General features: G+C 40.8%; 2 protein-coding genes across 4 annotated transcripts in view; both read right to left on the bottom strand.

Moving 5' to 3' along the window:
* LOC103374192 (pre-mRNA-processing factor 39) overlaps positions 1–3,708 on the bottom strand; it is a 10,190-nt gene extending 6,482 nt beyond the window's left edge. Inside the window, exons 1-4 of the mRNA XM_008304237.1 lie at positions 3,646–3,708; positions 895–1,160; positions 613–738; positions 373–491 (exon numbers count right to left, since the gene is read on the bottom strand). Of these exons, the coding sequence (XP_008302459.1) occupies positions 373–491; positions 613–738; positions 895–1,160; positions 3,646–3,703 (569 nt within the window). The 5' untranslated portion in view covers positions 3,704–3,708. The remainder of the gene's footprint in view (positions 1–372; positions 492–612; positions 739–894; positions 1,161–3,645) is intronic.
* An 811-nt stretch (positions 3,709–4,519) lies between these two features.
* On the bottom strand, positions 4,520–20,846 carry ganabb (glucosidase II alpha subunit b). 3 transcript variants are annotated; one of them, XM_008304233.1, is made up of 25 exons: positions 20,809–20,846; positions 18,782–18,883; positions 18,565–18,673; positions 18,090–18,217; positions 16,937–17,116; positions 16,709–16,774; positions 15,467–15,524; positions 15,248–15,329; positions 14,007–14,103; positions 13,711–13,891; positions 13,448–13,601; positions 12,423–12,658; positions 12,128–12,254; positions 11,899–11,978; positions 11,564–11,704; positions 11,352–11,448; positions 10,170–10,271; positions 8,921–9,164; positions 8,065–8,129; positions 7,274–7,350; positions 7,115–7,189; positions 6,806–6,919; positions 6,573–6,682; positions 6,247–6,347; positions 4,520–5,880 (listed from the first exon to the last, which is right to left on the bottom strand). In XM_008304233.1, exons 1-25 carry the CDS (start codon positions 20,826–20,828, stop codon positions 5,771–5,773), a joined length of 2,856 nt encoding a protein of 951 aa, XP_008302455.1. In that variant the 5' UTR covers positions 20,829–20,846; the 3' UTR covers positions 4,520–5,770. The 3 variants fall into 3 exon arrangements, with proteins under 3 accessions (XP_008302455.1, XP_008302456.1, XP_008302458.1); XM_008304234.1 differs by lacking the exon at positions 20,809–20,846 and adding an exon at positions 20,530–20,583; XM_008304236.1 differs by lacking the exon at positions 16,709–16,774.
* Positions 20,847–21,948: the final 1,102 nt, after the last annotated feature.

Raw genomic sequence — 21,948 nt, 5'->3', positions numbered from 1 at the left:
ATGAGGATTAAGCGGTGTATAGAAAATGGATGGATGGATAATAATAATATGACATCGTATCTTTTTGTAATTTTCAATTATTTTTGAAGAACTGTTCTTTTTAAAATGTTATTGCACAGCCTTGAGAACAGTCACCTCTCATTTCACTGCACATACTGTAAGAGCATGTGGTGAATAAAAACTCCTGAATCTTGAAATGGTAATGTGGTCAGAGCTAAAGAATCTCATTTATTGTAAACGTCGCCAAACAAACAGTGCAGCTACAAACACAAATTTTGGATGTATAAGGACTCAAAATCAATCAGCTGCTTTGTACAAAAAAAGAAAGAAGTTTATGTTCAGTCATAAATGTGTGTGAGGGCGTTTGTTTACCTGCGAATCCGCTTTGGCGACTCGGGCAGGTTCATGTCCAGTGTTCCCAGCAGCAGATTGATGTAGTGAATCCATAGATCTACACTCAGAGGGATGACCTGAAGACCCTGAATACACACCTAACACAACACAACAATTATGTTATAAAATAAACAATGAAAAACACTTTCCTAATAGAAAACGATTCATATAAGTGTGGACGAGATCACAGTCAGAACTGTGAACTCTCTCCTGCTGTACCTCCTCTGCTTTGTCGTTGTATCCTGCGCGGCGCTCCAGATCAGCAAATTTCTTCCAGTAGCCGTAGCAGAGCGGATAGCGAATGAGGAAGGCCTCTAGTGATCTGCGTGAAGCTGTGATGTGACTCTGAGGAGGTGAGATAAACTCATGTTATATGAAGCTACAACAGGCTTTCTGACCAAACACTGTTTTCTGGTCTAATGGGGACACTAGAAGCCAATATTTTAAAAGTCTGAGATGCAAATGTGTACTTTCTTTCTCTGTCTAGTCAAAACAACAAACCTCTTGTTCGCAGTATTGCAGCAGATCGGTCCAGCTGGTGAAGTCTTGAGGATTGTCGTGAGCAGCTTTCCACAGACGCTCAAAGTCCGCAGGTAGTTCCCCCTCCTCGTCCTCTGCAGCTGGAGGCATGGAGAAGGAAGAGGGGTCGGGGCCTACAGGAGCCTCAGGGACCACGGCGGCACTGCCGTTCTCTTCTGACATCTCTGAGATCTCAGTCGGAGGCGGCGGCGGTGGTGGTGGTGGTGGAACCTCAGAGGCGTCCATGGCTGAAAGAGGAGAAGATGAAATTTAAACCTCCAATAACAAAAATAAAAGTCACTATTTGCTGCTTTTCATGCTAAACATTTTTCATAAACCCATGACGTGGGTCCACCTTTCGTAAATGAACCCTGATTTTGAATTTGACTGACCAGCAGTTCTCCTTAACTCAATACAGATCCATGAAATTGAAATGCATCACACACACTACTGGATGAAGAACATAGTACTGACTGAATTGCTGCAACAAATATTTCTTTACACAATTGCCTCATCCGTCTATTATTTATAGTCATTTTTTTGTTGTTTAATTTATAAAATTTCAGAATGCAGTGAGAACATCACAAGGTGCTGGAAGCCAGTGTGAAATGCTTAATTACCTCATCAAAAGAAATAAAGAAAAAATATCACAGGTTTAGATTCTTAAATAAAATAAAACAGGAAAGAGAATTACTTCATATGAGATGCTAAAAACTCTTAATGTTGGGCAGGTTTGCTTAATAAAATCTTCAACTCGTACACTTTAACTCGTGAAACTCTTTTGTTGTTGGTGCGGATTCATTCTCTGTCAAACGACGAACTGCACCAGTTATTTTAGCACTTCTGATCACGTCTGACTAGACAAACACAGGCTGCACAAGCATATCACAGCCTAAATTCTAAATCTATATTCTAGATAAATACCTGACAGCTACTGAATCAAAAACTATGTCCAACACTTCCTAAATGGAAAGTAAATGTACAGGGAATTTCAGAGATGGAGAGACTAACCTATGGAGTTTGAAAAGACGAGACAGAGTATAAAAGATGCTGGTTAGGTGCATAACATATGAGGCTACAAACTAAACTCATGAAATTAGCTTCACTTAAATAATTTACAGAGGAGGAGAGGTAGATTTTAGGAGAACAAATACACATAGAAACATACCCAGAATGCACCTTTTTCATGAGATTTAATCAATGCTCTTTTTATTTAATGTATGTATGTATGTCAGTGTAGGTGTACGTGCATGCAAGATTGAGATTTTTCCCTTTTTTTAAAACTTTCATTCTTAAAAAAATATTACACCATAATCTTAATAGAGGAGTTTGCATGTTCTCCCCGTGCAGCGTGGGTTCTCTCCGGGTTCTCCGGCTTCCTCCCACACAGTCCAAAAACATGCTGAGGTTAACTGGTGATTCTAAATTGTCCGTAGGTGTGAGTGTGTTTGGTTGTCTGTCTCTAAGTGTAGCCCTGTGATAGACTGGCGACCTGTCCAGGGTGTCCCCTTACTCAGCTGGGATAGACTCCAGCCCCCCGTGACCCTGGTGAGGATTAAGCGGTGTATAGATAATGGATGGATGGATAATATTAATAGGAAAGAAAGAAAGAAATAATCACAATCACCTGTAACCCTAGTGGACTTCTTGTGACTGAACAATAAAGGAATGAAAAAAAAAAAACAAGTTTCAACATAATACAGGTTTTTCAACACTAAATGCCAAAGAGTGAAGCAATTACCTGAAGTACCTCAGTCTGCTGTGTCACGGTTTTGTTTTTTCTTACTGCATTCTGCAACATTTCTACCCCAAAAATCACTCATTTCACAATCCTGTCAAATGTACAGAGAACAGTGAACTTTCCCTACTGTGGGATCAATAAAGTTATCTTTATCTTTATCTTTAAACACTGAAGTGTGTTGTCATTTTTTGCTGTCTTTCTTGGTGCAATATAAAAACAAGAAAAAGGAGACGACTTAGAAAAGTGCACTGACCCTTCAAATGGATGTGACATGATGTCATTCATGTTCTACTGCTTTGTCAACAATTTCATGGTAAAGGGCCCTCAGGTGTTGCAATAGTACAGTACCAACAATCATGCATTTGTGCAAGTTTACTATAATGCATGACGAATAAAAGAAGAAATAACCCTTATTTTAAATCAGCCAAGTACAACGAGGAGTGACTGGTTGTCTAAAATCTAAAACTTCAAAGATGACACTCAGCTGTCAAACTAGTTACAAAACATGGAAATAAAAAAAAAACAAAAACACTGTCTGCAGCTGATGTGTCAACAGTCACTAAAACGTCCGACAAAACAACAAATACATTACACTAAGGATTTTGCTCTTAAAAAAGAAAGACCTGCCTGCAGAGGTTTGTTTCATTCATTAAGAGCTCTGGGTGCTGAGTTTAGACACACAGTCTGCAGCACCTCTGGGCTGTTGGGAGCATTCTTCTACTAATTTATGACTAAAGGTGAGCAGCAGCGACCGACCACTGAGTAAAACACTGTCAAATAAGTTAGTTAAAGTTAGTTACAAGGAGACTGCGCCGTTTCTTGCTGTGTGTAGTTGAAATCACGTTAGCTTAGCTTAGCTTGTCATGTTTCCTTCAAATGGGTCCGATCGGAGGATTTATTCAGAACACTTGCAGGTAAAACCAAAGCTCAGCAAAATCTGCAAAACGACACCCGACTGTAAGCTGCAGATTCATTATCGTTAATCAAACTACCTGAAGACTCTTCGAGCTCCCCGTTGCCGCTCATCTCCTCACATCCCTCCGCCGCCATGATGGAAACGTCTGGCTGACGTCATCCAGGCGCGACAAGACACCGAAAATAGAGCAGCATAAAATACTCCACCTGAGACGGTATGACCCGCACTTTATCATTGTTTCAAGAAAAAGAAACACGTATTTGCACTGAACTAATGAACTAATAAAACATGGACACATTTGCTCATGTTTAGAAGTACTTTCTCTTTTTTTTTTGTTGCCAGACTTTTATCACAAGTTTAAAATCAGGATTTTTTAGTACACTAGCAACTAACCTAATCAGTAAAACATGAGCTTGACTTAAGGTTTGCAGGTTCACGTCCTGATTGCCTGACTTGTATACCCATCTACTATCCAACAGCATTGTGAGGCTAAACAGTACAACCTACGATGTAAATATATATATATATTCTTTTTAAAGATGGCGAAAAGTGATTCATTTAATTTGAAAATGTGGGACTTGCAGGGCTAAAGCTGGAAATATGCTCTGATAAAATGGCATTAAGTTAATAGGTTTGTTGTGAGTGGACAAACGTGTGCAGTTCTGTAGCGCAGATTTATGATTAGTGTATATTTACTGCTTTTCTTGAATGTTGTTTAATAAAAAGTTAAAATACACATATTTTTGGTTTGATTTTCTTAACATGCTGCACACCAAAGTATAACAAATTGCTTTGAAGTGATGCTCCACCTGTTATGTGAAGCAGACCCAAGCAGATATTAATATAATTCCAGTTTGCCAAAAAAGAAAAAACAAAAAAATACATACAAACAAAAAAATCCCAATGTCTCATCATAATAAGAACCATCTTGATTCAATTAAAAGCAGGTATTTTTTCACATTTGGTCAATTTTATTTTTACTTGGTCTCATCTTTTAAAGTACATCTGACAACTTTGATTGACAGCTGAAGTCCGATGCTTCACTTCCATTGCCACCAGTTCAAGCCATCACCAACAAAAATGCAGCAACATGTACATTTATGATCATAAAAACAATCAAACACACAAACTCACAGAACAAAACTCCTAAAAAAAGGTCAGATGATTAGACTAGTCAGGACACGAACCACTCTCCAGAGAATCAACTCAGTGTTTATCACTGCTCAGTGTACATTTAGGACAGATGTTTGTACAAGTAAGAAAGCTTCAAAGATTAGAGCCGACCTGTTTGTTAAGTTCCAAACAACACAGTGGAAATTCTGGATTGTCCCGATATCTAGTAACACATGAAAATCTAAACAACTTTTTTTCCTCAAGTGCATTAAAAATAATCTAGTAAACAACGATGGAAAAATAACTTGATAAAACAAAGAAAGCACGTCAACCGGATGATCCACAAACTTGTCAGTGGTTCAATCCCCTGAAGTGATTCCCATTGCCAAGTTTGTTCAAAACAACAGCTGAAAATCCCCTCTCTGTGCAGCAGTTGAACGACCTGATCACTTCCAATATGAAGCCATGATTATGAATCACTTCAACGCACACAAATTCAGTACTGAGGAATTCAGGGAAAGACTGCATAAGAATGAGCTGGCCAGGATTGGTAAGAGCAAAAAAAGGTTTCTTTACTTTTTGTGGCGTCATTAAAATTACGAAACATGAAAACTTACTGCAGAACCACAGAGAAGACTGTTGGCGAGCCCTCCCTGGACACGAAAACGTGGCACGGTTAAAGGAGGCCGAGCTATGAGTCGATTTAAGTGCTTGGAGGAATGGAATGAATTTTTGTAGAGAATCAAGTCAGAAAACAGAAAGAGGGGATCATCAGCAGGTGGAGCTTTGAATGTGAACCTTCATTTTAAATGGCAAACAACCCCCCACAGTGATCATTCTTCTGAAGCAGACCGGATGGAAAACCAAGTAGGTGTGTGTGTGTGTGTGTGTGTGTGTGTGTGTGTGTGTGGATTAAAACCATGTATAATTATTATGTGTGTTCATTATTCTCCATGTTAGCTATCGTGTTGTCCTGCTTTAGTTAGTCTTGGGAATTAGCGCCTTGTGTTTGTTTCCTCCTCTCTCCCTCCCCTCCCGTTCAGTCATTTTTTCCCCCCCCTCCTGCTCCTCCTCTCCCGTCGCCGTGGTTACTGAAGCATCACGGTCCAGTCTGCCCCTGCGTTCATGCCGGGCTTGCGGAGCGTCAGAACAGACATGGAGGCATCAAAGTCGAACTCCACCTGGCTCACCTGTCCATCTGCAAAAAGGAAAAGAGGTTTTTGTTGTTGTTGTTTTGTTTTTTTTTTTAAAAAAAAAAAGGTCAGTGAATCTCAAAAAAAGATTTATAGCTTCCAAAGCTCAATATCTCAGTTAGCTTAACAGAATATCTTATTCAATGGGATGTCTACATCTAGACATTTCTTAAGGCGGCATCTGGAAGGCTGAAAGCGTAAAACAAAACATACAACACACATAACTTTAAATGACTGGAGATTTATTCTATTGTACAAGAGTAATGTCTTTTCACTATCAAACTATCTAGTTTGAAGTATGTAGCCTGTCAGTGTATAGGTGGCAACTTACGATGATTCAAGCTCACGTGAAAGGAACGTAAAACACTCACCGGTAGTCTTAAGGGTAACCTTGCTGGGTTTACTGGCTCCCAGTATGACAACACGTTCAATCCAGGAGCGGGTAGTAAACTGGGCATCGGGAGCGAGGTTACTGTGAACCAGACAGAAACATGGATTTAATATTTAACCACTTAAACAATACAGAAGTTACAAAGCAGGTCTGCAAATCATCAACGGTTCCCCCAAATTTCATACTTTAAAAGTGAAACAAACAAAAAAAGCGACAGATAAAGTCTTCTGTTGTTTCATTTGAGAGCCTGAGTGTTCATTTTTGCACAAAGAGTTGCAGGTAACTGAAATAGCATTAGTCACTTACACAGAAGAGAGGAGGTTGTTGGCAAATGACAGCCTCCTGTGGATGAATTCCTTCTTTTCGTAGTTAAAAGTGTGGCCGTCATCTATGTAGATCTCCCCCTCTGCAGTTCTCTGTCAGACAAAAAGGTTCAAACATCAGCTTTCACAATCCCACTTGCCATTCAACATGTCAAAATAACAGTAGACCACAGTTGTGTCTTTCAGCTGCCAGCAGAGAATGAACGGCTCGGTTACCTGGGGATTAAGAGCCACAAATAGAGTGTAGGGGTCGTGTTCCATGCAGGTGGAGGACCTGCGAACTCGAAGCTTCCTGGGAATTATGGAGCCGCCACGTTGGAACACAGGAATCTAAAAGCACAAGGCTCCATATTACACAAAAATCAGAAACGGTAACAAAGAATGTGGAGGGGTCTGAAATTGTCGATATTAAATGCAAATCAACACAAAACAGACGCAAGGTGATCAAGCAAGAGAGAAAAGTAACAGTTTGTTTTTCAATACATCATTAGCTTGGTAATGTCTGCATTGTTGTGTCAGTCTTACAGAGCTCATGGTGACAGGGATGTACAGGTTCTGAGCTCCGTTGTGCTTCTGGAAGGTGTGGACATCAAACCAGACCTGAGAACACAACATGTAGGTTAGGACAAGATGATCTGAAGATGTCAAAGACAAGTGTAGCATGTGTAAAAGCCTTGCTCTCACCTCGTCTTTACCAGGCAGGTAGGCGGTGACTCCCCTGGCTCCCTCCTCAGTAACTGGGTGCACCAGCAAGTCTCGCCCTGCAGCAAAGTTAAGTAACATCAGGGGAACTGATAACACTTTTTAAACACGTCTGCCTTACTGGAACAACTGAATTCAAACTCTGATTTTAGTTTGTGCTCATGTACTTTGGCTGATGCAATGCCAAACAGAGGAGAGCCACACCCAACACATACAATCATTAATCACAACAGTTTGGACAACTGAGCTGCAGACATTCGGCATTAACCTGATCAATAACTGACCATCAGACATGGATTTTTAAAAAAACCTGCAATCACGCATAATTTTGACCACTTGATGGCAGCACAAACAATATGACATATCCTCACCCTCCATGTTGGCACAGCGAACACATTAGTAAGCTGTTTCTTATTTTCACATCCAGCACTTGTTTAGATATGACGCAACACACAATTCAGTTAGAATCAAATCCAATAGTTCTACATTCTTGGCTACTTTCAGCAGCTTGTCTGCTAAATTGAGCTGAGCAGGTAGTGTACAGTGGGTCTAAGAGCCTCCAGCTGCCTGCTGGGGCCAAAAATGAGGACACTGAAGAGGTGATTGTGAACCAAAGCAGTAAGGCTGTGGGGCAGGCAGCTAGAAAAATGACCTGAAACAGAGGGGAGCTGCACATTCAGCTGAATCACTGTTAATAGGAACATTTCTAACTAGAATCAATTAATGAGAACACTTTGTGAATCTGTTGACACTTTTTTTTTTTTTTGTCTTACCGATCAAGTACTCGTCATCCACAGCAAAAGTAGCAGGATCCTGAGGATACTCCACCCACAGTGGTCTGCAACAGAGATGCACATTTCACAGTATTATCAAACCATATTATCAAAAATCTGCAGTAAACTCAAATCACCAATACATTGTATTTTTGTGCACATGGATGTGATAGAAAACTAAAATGCAGATTAGATACAGTGTTTTGACTTTCCATTTCTTTGTGTTAACACACACCTCACTATTTGTTAGCAGATGCTTAATCGAGTCTAGAATTGTTTTTAACTAGCATAGTAGCAAGCCAATCCCATAGCTCGGGATCTGGGCAAATCTTGGGATTATCAGTATCCACTCTCTCCTAAGTGCAAACACTTGCTGTTGCACGCTGTCAGAATGAGAGTGCTTATGTTGTACCACATTATTTAAAGCATAATAGCTCTGGATGAGGACATTAAGCGTCATAGAAGTTGCTGTCATGGTGCCTATTGCTAGCAAAATGCATATAGTGGTCTCGGCTTGCCAATACTGAATTACTTGAAGTCTGCTACAGTGTTAAATAATAAGGGGTTCCACCTAGTGGCACAACCAGGTACTAGAGCATGTGAGGCTGATGCTCTAAAAGCATTGCGGAGCTATTTAGTTGTCAAGCATATATAATAGGTTGCTTTTACTAACTTTAACACACCTATAGTGTGCATTATCTAGGACAATGGTATCAGATTTGAATTGGCAGACACAACATATTAAATGACTAAAAAAAAAAAAAAAAAAAGGATCGGGACATCCCCTTTTGTAACTGGTTTTGTTGTGGTAGGATAAAGTGTAAGACACAAAAGATGCCTCCGGCTCCGTCCTCACCTCATGATGGGCTCTCCAGTGCGGTGTGCGTGGTAGAACTGCTGGTACCAGTAGGGCAGGAGAGTGTAGCGCTGGCGCACAACTTCACGGATCAGTGCTGTGTTTTCTGGACCAAAAAGCCAGGGCTCACGGCGGGGCGTATCCAGGTGGGCGTGGGCCCTAAAGAATGGTTGGTAAGCCCCCGCCTGGTACCAACGCACCAGCAGCTCAGTGCTTGGAGATTTGAAGAAGCCGCCGATGTCAGCTATGAGACAGAGGAAAAGGATTGGGGGTGATATGTTCGTGAAGCCTGTGCTACGCAGAGCCTTTTATAGCCTCTACACCTCTTGGGGAAACAACACAGCCAGAAACAACAAACCTCTTGTGACTTTCTATTTTTGGAGCTTATGGGTGACACTGGAACTTTTGTGTTAAATAAAGCTGATAAAACTGCAATTACACGAAACACCTGATGTGCTCATGAACATAAACATAATACTCTGAACAATATGTCAGACCATAGGACTGTTAAATATAACTGCAGCTAATTTACCCAGGGAATCTGAGCTCTCACCATGGCAACCTCATGCACATTTCCATGACAACATTACAAAACACTACAGGCAGGGAGATGTCAGTCCAAGTCAAATTATTTTCAGATTACTGATTTTAACAGATGATTTTTGTTTCTTACAAAAGCAAAGCAGTATCACAGTGCTGCTCTACTGAAATAAAGTTATGTGCAACTCTGTGGCAGCTCATTATCAGGTTGGGGGCCAACTAACCTTTTAAAAGGCTGCAGAATGCTTTTAAATAAAGATTGGTTATACTTTTAAAGCTGCTGACACAACCCAGACATGAAGATTGATAACAGTGTACAGATGTTTAGCCAACTGCCTCTGTTCTTCTTCCATTTCAGTGTCTTGTTTGAGAGTTTACTTGTTAAAAGTTTTTGAGAAACTGAAACATAATGAGAAATAGGTCCACATTCTGAACTCTTTTAACAGGTATGACCATGTGGAACCACAGTTTCGATGTAGTTGTAAATGTTTGTTTTAATAAATTTGCAGCAAATACGAGTTAAATTCCACGTAGTGCAAATAGTATTCTGAAGTAAGTCATCATTAAAATACTTCAGAACTGCAAAACAATGATAAACAAAAAACCTGATTTAAAAGCCAACCATAAAACATTTTAGTAGTTCTCTGAATATTAAAGAAACTGGTATTTTTACCAGAGGGACAAAATTACTAAAGATGATTCTACTCACCACCACAGAAAGACAGTCCAACCAGGCCCATACTCAGACACATGGGGATAGATATCTTCAGATGGTCCCATTCAGCAGCGTTATCTCCTGTCCACACCGCACCTGCAAACACGAAATCATACTTTAACATATAAGATCCTGCACTACAAAAAACCTCTAACACAACAACAGTCAATTTCCTACCCATAGTGTAATGCATTCCCAATAGTAAACTACATTTAAGTGTCATTACTAGTGATGAAGAAAGTCACTCTTATTTTGATGATGATGAAGAAAGTAATTCTCTTTTCTTTTGATGGTCACCAGACCCTTTAATTCCATCACCTTTTGTTCATTGTTCTCTTACCTCCTGTCATTACTTAGCAACTATATGCCAACTGACCACTATTCACTATGGTATTTACATACGGGCCCTCCCTACCCTCTGACATACCCTATAAAAGATGTGACACTGCAAATGTTCTCGGTCGGTTTACCATTACAGAGTCATGCTCTGTATTGGAAAGCCCACCGTATACCGGAATACTAATAAACACCCCACTGCAGCAACTTTACATGAGGACTATGGGTAAAATTTCTTCAACACTAGTAACGAGCAAATTACTATGATTAAACTTGCCAAGAAATCGAGAATGGTTTGCTTGAAACGGGAAAGGAATGTCAGCACACATTATTTTGTACTGTGGAGTCTTGGATGTGCAACTGTGCTGGACAATCAATTACATGAAGCACTTTCACAGTTCAGACTGGACAAAGAAAGTGCAGCTTTGTCTGGCCTGAGAAAGTAAAAATCAATTGTAAGCACTTATGCAATAACTTATTTATCTTACACTATCCTCATCTTCTATTTATGATTAACTTTCATATGATTAATCATTTTCAGAGCAACAAAGTTAAATGTGTATGAGCGTTACAGGTTGACTGATGCTTATAGCAATGTGAGACATGTCTGTTGTACAACAAGTTGTTGGTAAATTAAATACTGTATACAATATTTAATTTATCAATAACCCAGCAATGTGTTTGTTTCCTTATTTAAAGATGATACAAGTCATGGCAATATTTCCATGACAGGCCAACACCAAACGCAAACAGCAAAGGTTATTTGTTTAGTGTTTAAAGCCACGTCTACATTACTAGACTTGCACGTGGCCGGGGAAGTAGAGGCAGTAAAGACCTCACCGTAGCGCTGTGAGCCAGCAAAGAAAGCCCTGGTCAGGACAAATGGTCGCTCAACTCCTCCAGACCTCTGGATCAAACCCTCCGATGTGGCCATTTGCTATAGAACATAAAAACCAAATAATTTGAAGCACATTTTGGTTGACAAATTCAGTATTTTACCTGTTCACAATAACATTTTGTCAGTGAGTTGTGGTCAAATGGTATGCACTCACCACATAGAGCCCATACAAGTTGTGCACATCACGGTGCTCCCAGGCTCCGTGCACTGCATCCTTGTGCATGGTGACCTCTGGTCCATTGAAAACCGACGGCTCATTCATGTCATTCCATGTGTACATGTTCTCCATGGATCCCTGAAGAATATAAACACTGAATTTAACCTTAAAGATCAGACTGACTATAGTACTTAAAAAGAGCTTGTGGCTGAATTAAGTAAAGGTTCTAAATAAGAGTAGGCACAGAAAAGCTGCAGAGCTGACATGCTAAATCTTCAGTATCTCACTTGCATATGTAGTTATACATAAATGACAGTTTTCTCGAGACTCACCTCATACTGATCGTAGGCGAACATGCTGGCCCACCAGGCCCTCATGTCTGCACGGAAAAAGTCTGGATAGCTGGCACTTCCTAAAATTCATCATCCAGTCCAAGGAGGCAGAGGAGGAACGACAGAAGGAGATGTGAGAAATATTTATCGTTTCTTAGTAAAGTCCATAAAGCACATTCGAATGCATTTACATCTCCGGTTAACTGATGTAAAATTGTTAGTCTCTTACCAGGCCAGCACCAGCCCTCGTAGTCTCCACCATCTTTATTCTTGACATAGAAACCCCGGGAGCGGATTTCATTATGGATCTTGTAGTTGCTATCTACTTTGATATGAGGGTCCACAATGGCCACCAGCTATATTAAGAAAAGCAATTAAAGAAGGCAGTTGGTGTTAATTTACTAAGATTTTACAGAAAGTGAGACACTCAGCAACAGAAGAGACATTGGAGAATTTCTAGCAAGAAGCTGAGCACCTAACAGTGTGTGCTGGAACAGTGATACCAAATTGTTTTTCATCAGTACCTTGCGTTTCTTGTCCTGGAGACCCTGCAGCATGTCCTTTGGTGTTGCAAACTTGTGAGGATCCCAGGTGAAGTAGCGCTTCCCATCTGTGTGCTCGATATCAAGCCAGATGAAGTCATAGGGGATGTCATGCTCGTCAAAGCCTGCATCCACTGACCGCACATCTTCCTGGTCGTTGTAGTTCCAGCGGCACTGGTGGTAGCCCAAGGAGGCCAAGGGAGGGAAGGACTGGGTACCTGATTTGTGGAGAAAAGATGACACAGAGGTCAGTCAAAAGCTGATTATTTCACTGGTATGAGGCACAGGTTAAAGACTAAACCTGACTAAATTAATTCAAAGGATCAACTGATGCTGCCTCTATCTTTGATCATTCCCAGGTGAACTGACTGAGATTTTCCCCGAATTTAAGGACTCTTAGGTAAACGCCTTCATGTTGAAGACTCTAATCAAGATAGATCTTATGTTAATTAAATTCTGTTCACAATTACCTACAAGCAAAAATTTCAGTGGATTTAGGAATTCTTTTCTTTAAAACGGCTTTATTTTTAATGAATTTATTAATAAAAGATTAACTAAAATAATAATGTATTGCTGTCACTCTAGTGCTTATTTAAGTAAACTAAAGCACATTTATAAATATTATCATGGTTTCAGCGAGTGGACTAACATTTAGCATTTATGACTTAATTCATAGCCATGAAAAACAAAGTAAAACCAGTTGTTGCTAAATTATCAGTTTGTTGTAGTTTATCAACATTTTACTTCACACACTTGACTAAATCAAACAAGCCACAAAGTAAATCAAAGAATTTCCATTTTTAACATTTTTCTTGAATTTTATAACGTTAACCTTTTCTATTAAGAATATGTGCTACAAGGAGGCAAGTGGTACTTGTCCATCTACCTAAACTAGTGGAAAACTCAGCAGGTGACATAGGTCACGAGGCTCACAGTGCTATTCACTGACTCCTAAGAAAACCTGGAAAACACAGTTAATTTAAATGGCCATTCATCTGTCTTCCTACCTGTAAGAGAGGCATACTGAGAGAAGACATCTTTGGGAGTTGGTCCCAGCATTAAGAACACATCGATGATGCCGCTTTCAGAGATCCAACGCACATCAGTCTGTGGTGTCTCACTGGAGCCCTGAACATAATCGAGCATTTTCCCAAACACAGTCTGGAGAGCGACAATAAAAAGATGTGATTTTGTGCTGCAGACGGTCACCGTGGCCCAACAACTAAGACTAGTTGCTTTGGAAACATTTTTTTAATAAAATTAAACCTACCTTTCCAGCTGTGTTGGAGCTTATGTCTACCCAGGTTTCTGCAGCATTGAACCAGAAGATACCTGTGGTCCGCTGGGTGTTGTGGGCCAACATAACTGGGACAGCCCCATACAAGGCCATGGGGTTATATAACTCATACTGGAACACATCCAGGTTATAGAGCCGATATGGATCTCCATTCCTGGAACACACAAATACACACATGCATAAAATCTGTGCAAAGTGGAAGAAAAGTTAGGATACATGTAAATTTAAAGCCATTTTATGTGTTAAATGTGACCTGTGGTTGGGCTTACTCTGTTGTTTTCAGTCTGAGGGTGTCTGCGTGTTCTGGGATCCCGTAGACGTGCTCGACCCCCGGCAATGAGAAGTCTAAACTAATAGCAGATGGACCTAAGGGGCAAAAACATCCTATGATCAGTTACAGGGGAAAAAGTTGATCTTTTTTTCATTAAATGATTGTGAAAGTGGTTTCAGATGCACATTATCACCAGTTACAATCTCTTTACTTGCACATATAAAAATACAGTCGTGACTCGATAATCCGACCCTTAACAATCAGAAAACCTTGCTATCCAACAGGTTTTTAGGAAAAACAAACGGAAAATAGCCTTAACATATCGACAGCCTTGGATTCTGACTCCGACGTAAACATTTTGTGTCACAAGTTAGGATAACGGGTATTATCTGACTTAACAGTCTGACAGATTGGCGACGTTCAGACTGCAGGACTTAATGCTCAATTCAGATTTTTTTGTGAAATCCGATTTTTTTGCAAGTTTGTTCACATTTCCAATTAAATGCGACTTGTATGTGACCTCCTGTGTGAACATCATATGACCTAATAGTGTCCCGCATGCGCAAAAGAGGACACGACGACGTCACATGCAGCAAGCGTGCTCAGTGTTTACGGAAGTAAACACGGATGTTGGCGGTGGAGCACATCTGCCACTCCCCCGCCGTCGCTGCCACCGATGGTGGAAACAGAAGTGTGACCGCTAACTAAACTGGCATCAGCAGCCAAGCACTGCCTGTGCATTCCACCCCGTCGGAGCGCTCCCCTGGCGTGGAAGTGGTCCCCCCGACCACGCCGAACATTCGGATATTCATCATTAACTGGATCTGTGTTGTTCAGACTGTCATGACAATTTCAGATACAGGTCGCATAGGAGAAAATAAATAAAAATAAAAAAATCGGATTTGGGTCACTTCAGCCTGCTGCCTGAACGTATTTACCTTTGATGTCAACCGACGGGCTGTGCACAAGCGCGCCAGTCAATTAGGCATGAAATCTAGCGATGCGCAGTGTTCTAACAATACACTAGTTATTATAACAACTAGAAACAAAGAATATTAACAACAAATTACCCTTCAAGCATCAAGCCCTCCTTGTATCTCGACCTCCGTCTTGACAATCTGACAGCTTTGCTATCCGACATAAAAGAAGGTTTTACATTTTGTGTCGGACTATCGAGTCAGGACTGGACTGGCTAAAATGACCTATAACTGTGTATACATATATAGCAGCAGGACCTACCATTAGGTTTGCTGTCCGAGTGTGATTTAAACGTTTCCTCCCACATCCCGTCTTCTACTTTCTCTTCCTCTTCTTTTGTTGTCTGGCAGGCAAACAGGGAAACAGTCATATCATGTAACATACAGCGCAAAAAAAAAAAAAAAATCAAGGCCAAATGTACAAATGGTGTATTTAAATACAGAGTAAGAGCAAAAGTAAGTGTATTTTATTATGTAGTACCTCGGCCTGGTTTGCCGGATCAGCCTCTTCTTTCTTCTCAGCATCTGGGTCTGCCTGACTGCTCAGTTCCACAAACAATGGAGGGAGGAGGTGAGGAGGGGATACGGCAAAAAGAAAAATGTGTCACTTCGGTAAACTCGTACTATTTTGTGATGAGTGGCAATATATGGGGGGATAATTAAACTATGAACAAAGGAAAAAGGACGCACAAACGGGGGAGGTTGGTGATCGCTCCCTTGACTCCACACTGACAACTAACCGATGATCTACTGGGACTTGAATGGCTTTAATGACAAACGGGACTGAGCAACTCCCTGCCTTGTGGCTATTTCAAGCTAGGCATTATGGGACAGGAGTTCAAGAGGCTGCAGTATGTAACACCTACAAGGCTCCTTGAAGAATCAACCCAGCGGATCCAACGTATACCAAGGTGTAATCCAGGTCATGGTGTAGCACCAAAAAACCCTTCACATACACCTTGAACTGCAGTCAAATTTTGGCAGCAGCGCACATGCAGAAAGCAGTGGTGACCAAGTAGCACTGTACCGAGAAAATGCAAAACTACAAACTGAACTATAACCACAAAGAGAGATGTTGCTGTTGGGTTTGGGAGCTGCCTGAAACCTAAATTGCAGGGCCACTAAATACATTTGTGTGTAGACAAAAGTCCAGTGCTTATATTTGCACCTGAAACCAGTGCAAACTAGCAAAATTTTCAACTGCTGCAGTAAGCGCTCACCATAGACTAAGCAAATTTTATTTTATTGTTTTTTCCCATTCAACAGAACTGGTCAAGAAACCCAGTCAGTCATGCAGTTGCAGTGTTAGATCAGTTCATCAGACGAGCTGCTGGTGTGACACTAGAGGTGCATGATTTAATTAATCAGACACGGATCTGACAAAACATTTAGTGTACAGTGAAAATCACTTGCTACAGCTACCCCACAGTAAAATCCTCTGGTGTTTTCTAATGATTACAACTGTGTTTTTATTCGTTTAATTAAAAAAAAAAGAAAAATCAATCTATCACAGAATAGTCAGAGCTTTACTGACTCCCTTAATACGAGATCGAATCAAACACCACCATGCACACACTCATCCACACCCTCGCTCTCTCAGTCATATTTATTTGGAGGGTAAATACAGTACTTGGTGCGATGGGACTCCCTACGTTTTATGTCACTATTGGCAGCATTAGCACAAGGAACAGAATACACACTTACAAATCTTAAGGGTCTTTACCTAGAGAATACCCTCTTGACATTATCCCACACGCTAGCCACTGTGCTAGTTACTTTATAGGAGAAACTAGGATGATAGGGAGAAGAGGACAGAACAACGAGTCAGAGACAATACTCAAAAAACAAACCATATCATGGGAACAAAAATAGAAATCATCCACTGAGTGAGGTCGTGGATTAAAAGAGAGGGCTGGTATTCGTAAACGTGTGTGCATGCGTGGTTTCTCACGTGTCCTTGCGCATCCTCAGGTGCTCAAAGGTCAGCAGGCCACGCGAGTTCAGCGACATCAGCACGTCACGTCCCTCCATGATGTCCAGTCGGAAGGGCCGGGCGCTAATGATGACCCTCTGGGACTCCGCTCCCAGAGACAACACCACCCCGTTCTCGTCCTGAGACAGGAGAGACAGGCTGAAGCAGAGAGAAGAAGGAGAGACAGAAGAAAAGATTGGATTTGGTTAAGATGATAAAAGTAAAGGCAGGAACTCAGGATATATTTTTGCATAGACACATTTTTGAATTACCAGCAGCAAAATGATAAGAACTGAGAATAAAAACAGTAATTTAAAATTTGAACCAGTTTTGTTAATTGGGGTTTCATTTACTCAAGCACATTTTTATTTTTTATTTATGAAAAGTTCAGGAATAACTGCAAAATGCATACATTTCTGTCAAGTAGACAACACAGACTGATTGCCTTTCCTGTATGTGGTCACTGTTTCGCCCCGAAGGTTCATCATTTTTTTTAATCTGCTTCAAACTCATAAATACTGTAGGTTTCCCCGATTAAATCCAAACTTTAACACTGGAAAGGTAAATTAGATTGTGAAAGACAAAGCCAATTATCTATTATGACCAGTTTTTCCAAGTGGGCTCTTTCACAGGAAGAATTTATATTTAGAGTTTCAGCTCGCACATTTCTGCCACATCTAGTTACACATCGTGGATACAAATCTCTACCTACAATGGAACATGTGGATGTTTTCTTTTGCTTCAGCATTAAATGGTGAAACAACAGTTTCTTTGAGCTCTATTAGGCAATGCCTAATTCAGATCACTATATCACTGTTTGTTTGTTTTTTTAACTTAACAAGCCTTTGTGATGCCAGACACTGACTTATCCTCATCAGAAAGTGTTACTAGTATTAATTCAGCATCATGGACTATATTATTTACACCTCCTCCTACTGTGGCATATAACAATGTCTTCTCTAAAAAAGGTTAACATCATCATTACGTCTTTTTGCCACTCTGTCCATTTAAACAAAACACCCATTATAAGAAGAATCGTTCCCACCGATGTTGCCTTTTCAGTTTGACTCTAATATCAAAACCTCAAACCCACCCACACCAACACAGTCAGAAACTGTCAAGGGACACTCACGGCTCAGTAGGCGGCTCCCTGATGAGCACATCTGGGACCTCATAGCGAGGTTTCAGCGGCTTCAGCTCGTTAATCTTCACCCTAGTTATGTTTCCCTGGAGACGGTAGAGCTCGAGGAGCAGCCGCACCTGAGAGCCAAACACAGAAGGAGCGGGAAGAGGGGAGGAAAGGGAGAGCAAACCTTATTTTATTATTCTTTTCTTTTAACCTTACTGTATTTTCTCATAAACACCACAGTAGAGTCAGTAAATGGGTTCAGCCACGGGCCACATTCTTAAGGATTGCACATAGTTTCACCATATTAGGCATTTTGATACCGTGATGATCTGGTTGTGATGACAGCATGTCAACATTTAACAAGGAACAAAAATATTCATTTAGAAAATTGAGGGAAGTTTGAAAGAGGGTAATGTGCTGAATACCGCTGGAAACCCAACTCGCCCCAATGTGAACTGCTTCTCTTTGTGAGAGCTACCTTGTTGTTGTCATTGATGAGCTGCAGGGTGAGTCTGGTGTTGGTCAGCTCCATGGTCTCCAGCAGGGCTCGATAAGGAGACTCACCAGGCTTCAATGCCCGCTGACGCCTGTTTAAAATTTAATCCCCAGAGTGGAAAAAAGTTAAAAATTTGCAGCTGTGTGCTTTGGAAACACTAACTTTAAGTAAGTGTATTATTTTTCCATCTTGCACTCACTTGCAGAAGGCACTCTGATCACAGGTCTTGAAGTTGCCCCTGTCCACAGCCCACGTCCCAGCGAGGCACACAGCCAGCCAGAGCACCAAGACAGGCGCCATCCTACAAAAAAAAAAAATCAAGGAGACGACTACAAGTTAAGACAGTTTGAAAAATCACTGCTTGAAAAAAAAAAAAAATAAATCATGCACTCACATTTGGTTGAGCAACATTGCTATCGTTAGGCCTGGGGGTATAGCACTGAATGTTTTATAAATAACCCAGAATCTGTTCCATCTGTCATTACAATCATGCATTACACCTCTTGAAAATAAAGGTTATATCACTGGCACACTTAAGACAGATGAACTAATTTCACTACAGCTAAAACTAGCAACCCTAGTGTAAGTCAAGAGTTTGCCAAAAAAAAAAAGAAATGTCACAAGGCAAACCTTTACATATGAGTTTAGCTCTAGAATATCTTAATAAGATAGAACTTTTATTAATCCCTATAGAAACTCTTGTGCTTAGAAACACAATGACCTCAGAGTAAATGCAGTGTCTAATAGAACAGCAACAAGATATAAGCATGATAAATCAGTAAAAATGAAAATAAGTAAGCTAAAAGAGAATAACTATAAAAAAGTTAGACCTAACACTGGCAAAGATACTGATGTACTAAAGTAATGTTGCAAATGATGATGAAAAATTGCATGTGTTAATGACATACTGGACACTGTGACAAAATATTTCACAGCAAATTGACATATTGCATACCATACTGAAAGTGATGTTGAACACACTACAGAGAAGTAGCATCTCAAATGATTCTGATATTGCAATATTCTTGCTGTCCTTTCTGCAGAAAAGGGAGGATTTACACAGTTTGATGGCCACTGGTTGAAAAGACCTCCTGTGGCGTTCTGTGCCGCTGCTCGGTGGTCTTAGGATAGTCAAAGCTGCTCTGATGTGATACCAGTGTGGCTTACAGGGGATAAGAGGTGTTGTCTATAATACTGAGTAGTTCCTTCCTGTCTCACATCTAAACCAGAGACCTTAGCTTCACTCCCAGACCAGAACTATAAATCAGACTAATTCTAAGGGGCGAAGCATAGAAAGAAAATGGGATGACCCTACACTGCAGAGTGTGCAGGGTCTCACATTTTAAATTTATTTTGCTCTTGAAAATGGTGCAATTATCAGGCTAAAATCTTATTATCTTTAAAAACTGGGGTGAACTCCCAATATTTCTAGATCCTCAGAACGCCTCTTTGAAGCAATACCTAACTAATTGCCCAACCAAACTATCGTATGTACATAGGAGGTAAACGTGTTCACTGTTACGCAGCCGGACTTTGATCTCTCTGTGGTGGCAAAATATGTCCTCAAATGAAAGACAGCGGTACAAAATGTCACATGCAGCTAAGCCGTTTCCCGTTTCCACATCCTGCTGCAGCTACAGCGTTCACACTATCATTTAACAGAACGCCCATAGGCCCGTTTTTCACGTTAGTCCCTAAACCTTCACGTAAAGACTAATTTCGAGTCCTCGTACTCCTGTCAAATCCGGCTGATGTGCTTGGAGCGATGCCAGGAGACCTTATTAGCTAACATGTCAGCTAACGCGAGCTAGCTTAATGTTGGCTCCCGATTACAGAGAAATACGATAGAAAACGGGAAACAGTAATTCATTTGACGCCAGTAAAACGTCGTTCTTTTACACACACATTAATACAACACTGTCTTACCGCGGCGTTACCGTTAATTACCTCACTGGATGGAGATATGGGGCTAACCTTGCTAGCAGCGGCGGCGGCACCAGGCAGCCTATCAAGCCGTTAATTCAATTGTGTGTGTGTGGGGGGGGGGACCTCGACTTTTCCAGTATGACTCTCCTTTGCGGCCGTTAAACCCCCCGAACCAGTGGGTTTGCTTTCAGATTTACTAAGTATACATCCACAGCGACAGTCTGAGCCCTTCTGCGCACAGATACTAAATTTAAACCGCTGATAAATAGGCAATGAAACAGCGGAACTGCTTTGTCTTACCTTTCAGTGAAGGTGGCCATCTTGATTATGCTGCCGTTTGGCTCCGCCCCCTTTGACTCCGCAACAAAGATCGTTAAAAAGTAAGATCCTCAACAACTCACCGAAATATATGAGATTTTTCTTTTAACTGATTAAAATATTGTGAATTAATTTATCCTAATAACGCCATTTGCATTACTGAGTGATTTTCATTTAATCGCGCTCTTATCTTATAACATAATTAGTGATAAGACGAGCATGTGTGTGAACTTGGTTTAGATTTTTCTCCTGTCAGGCGCGGACACGTCATCTCCAGGCTCCAGTCAGGGAAGAACACATTAGGCCTGGATTTGTCTGACTGGATCCATTTCCAGCCAATGCAATGTAGAAACGCAGCTCACACGTGTACAGTCAACACAAGCCACACCAATAAATCACAACACTTTCTCAAGGATCAGTGTTCAGAATAACCAGTTTACGATCTTTATACTACACCCCATACAATTAAAAAATAATAATGTCAAATGATTCAGATACGCATCACTTCTCAAAAACTACATTTAGAAACAAGCAAATACCTTGTAAGGACTACTTTGAAAATGCAGGCCCCAGAGTTGAACCTCAAGGCAACAAAAGTGAAAACACCTGTGATCACTGGCTCACAGGTTGGAAAACGTGATCAATGACACAAAACTGAGAACATCTGTGATTTCCAATCAGCCTAATTCAGGGGTGTCCAATCCTGGTCCTCGAGGGCCACAGTCCTGCATGTTTTAGATGTTTCCCTCTTCCAACACACCTGATTCAAATGAGCAGCATCGTTATCAGGCTTCTGCAGAGCTTGATGATGAGCTGATCATTTGAGGTGTGTTGGAAGAGGGAAACATCTAAAACATGCAGGACTGTGGCCCTCGAGGACCAGGATTGGACACCGCTGGCCTAATTGAACCAACATGGTTGTAAAACAAGCTGCAAAGTTTCTCAGTCTGTCTGCACTGTGGCTTCACATGGGAAGAAACTGACAAAGGAAAAATGGAAAAATCTGACTGTGAGAAGCCACAAAGATGAAAACTGAAACAGGAAAAAATCTTTGATACATAGAAATGAGTTTTTAGGGGGCAAATCAACAAGGGACGGAGTGTAGTAGGAAGAATATTACTT

This window comes from Stegastes partitus, unplaced genomic scaffold (genome assembly GCF_000690725.1).
Source record: "Stegastes partitus isolate 25-593 unplaced genomic scaffold, Stegastes_partitus-1.0.2 Scaffold2174, whole genome shotgun sequence".
Taxonomy (NCBI): domain Eukaryota; kingdom Metazoa; phylum Chordata; class Actinopteri; family Pomacentridae; genus Stegastes; species Stegastes partitus.
Note: the sequence above shows the minus strand (reverse complement) of the source record. Positions and strands in the feature narration are given on the sequence as shown.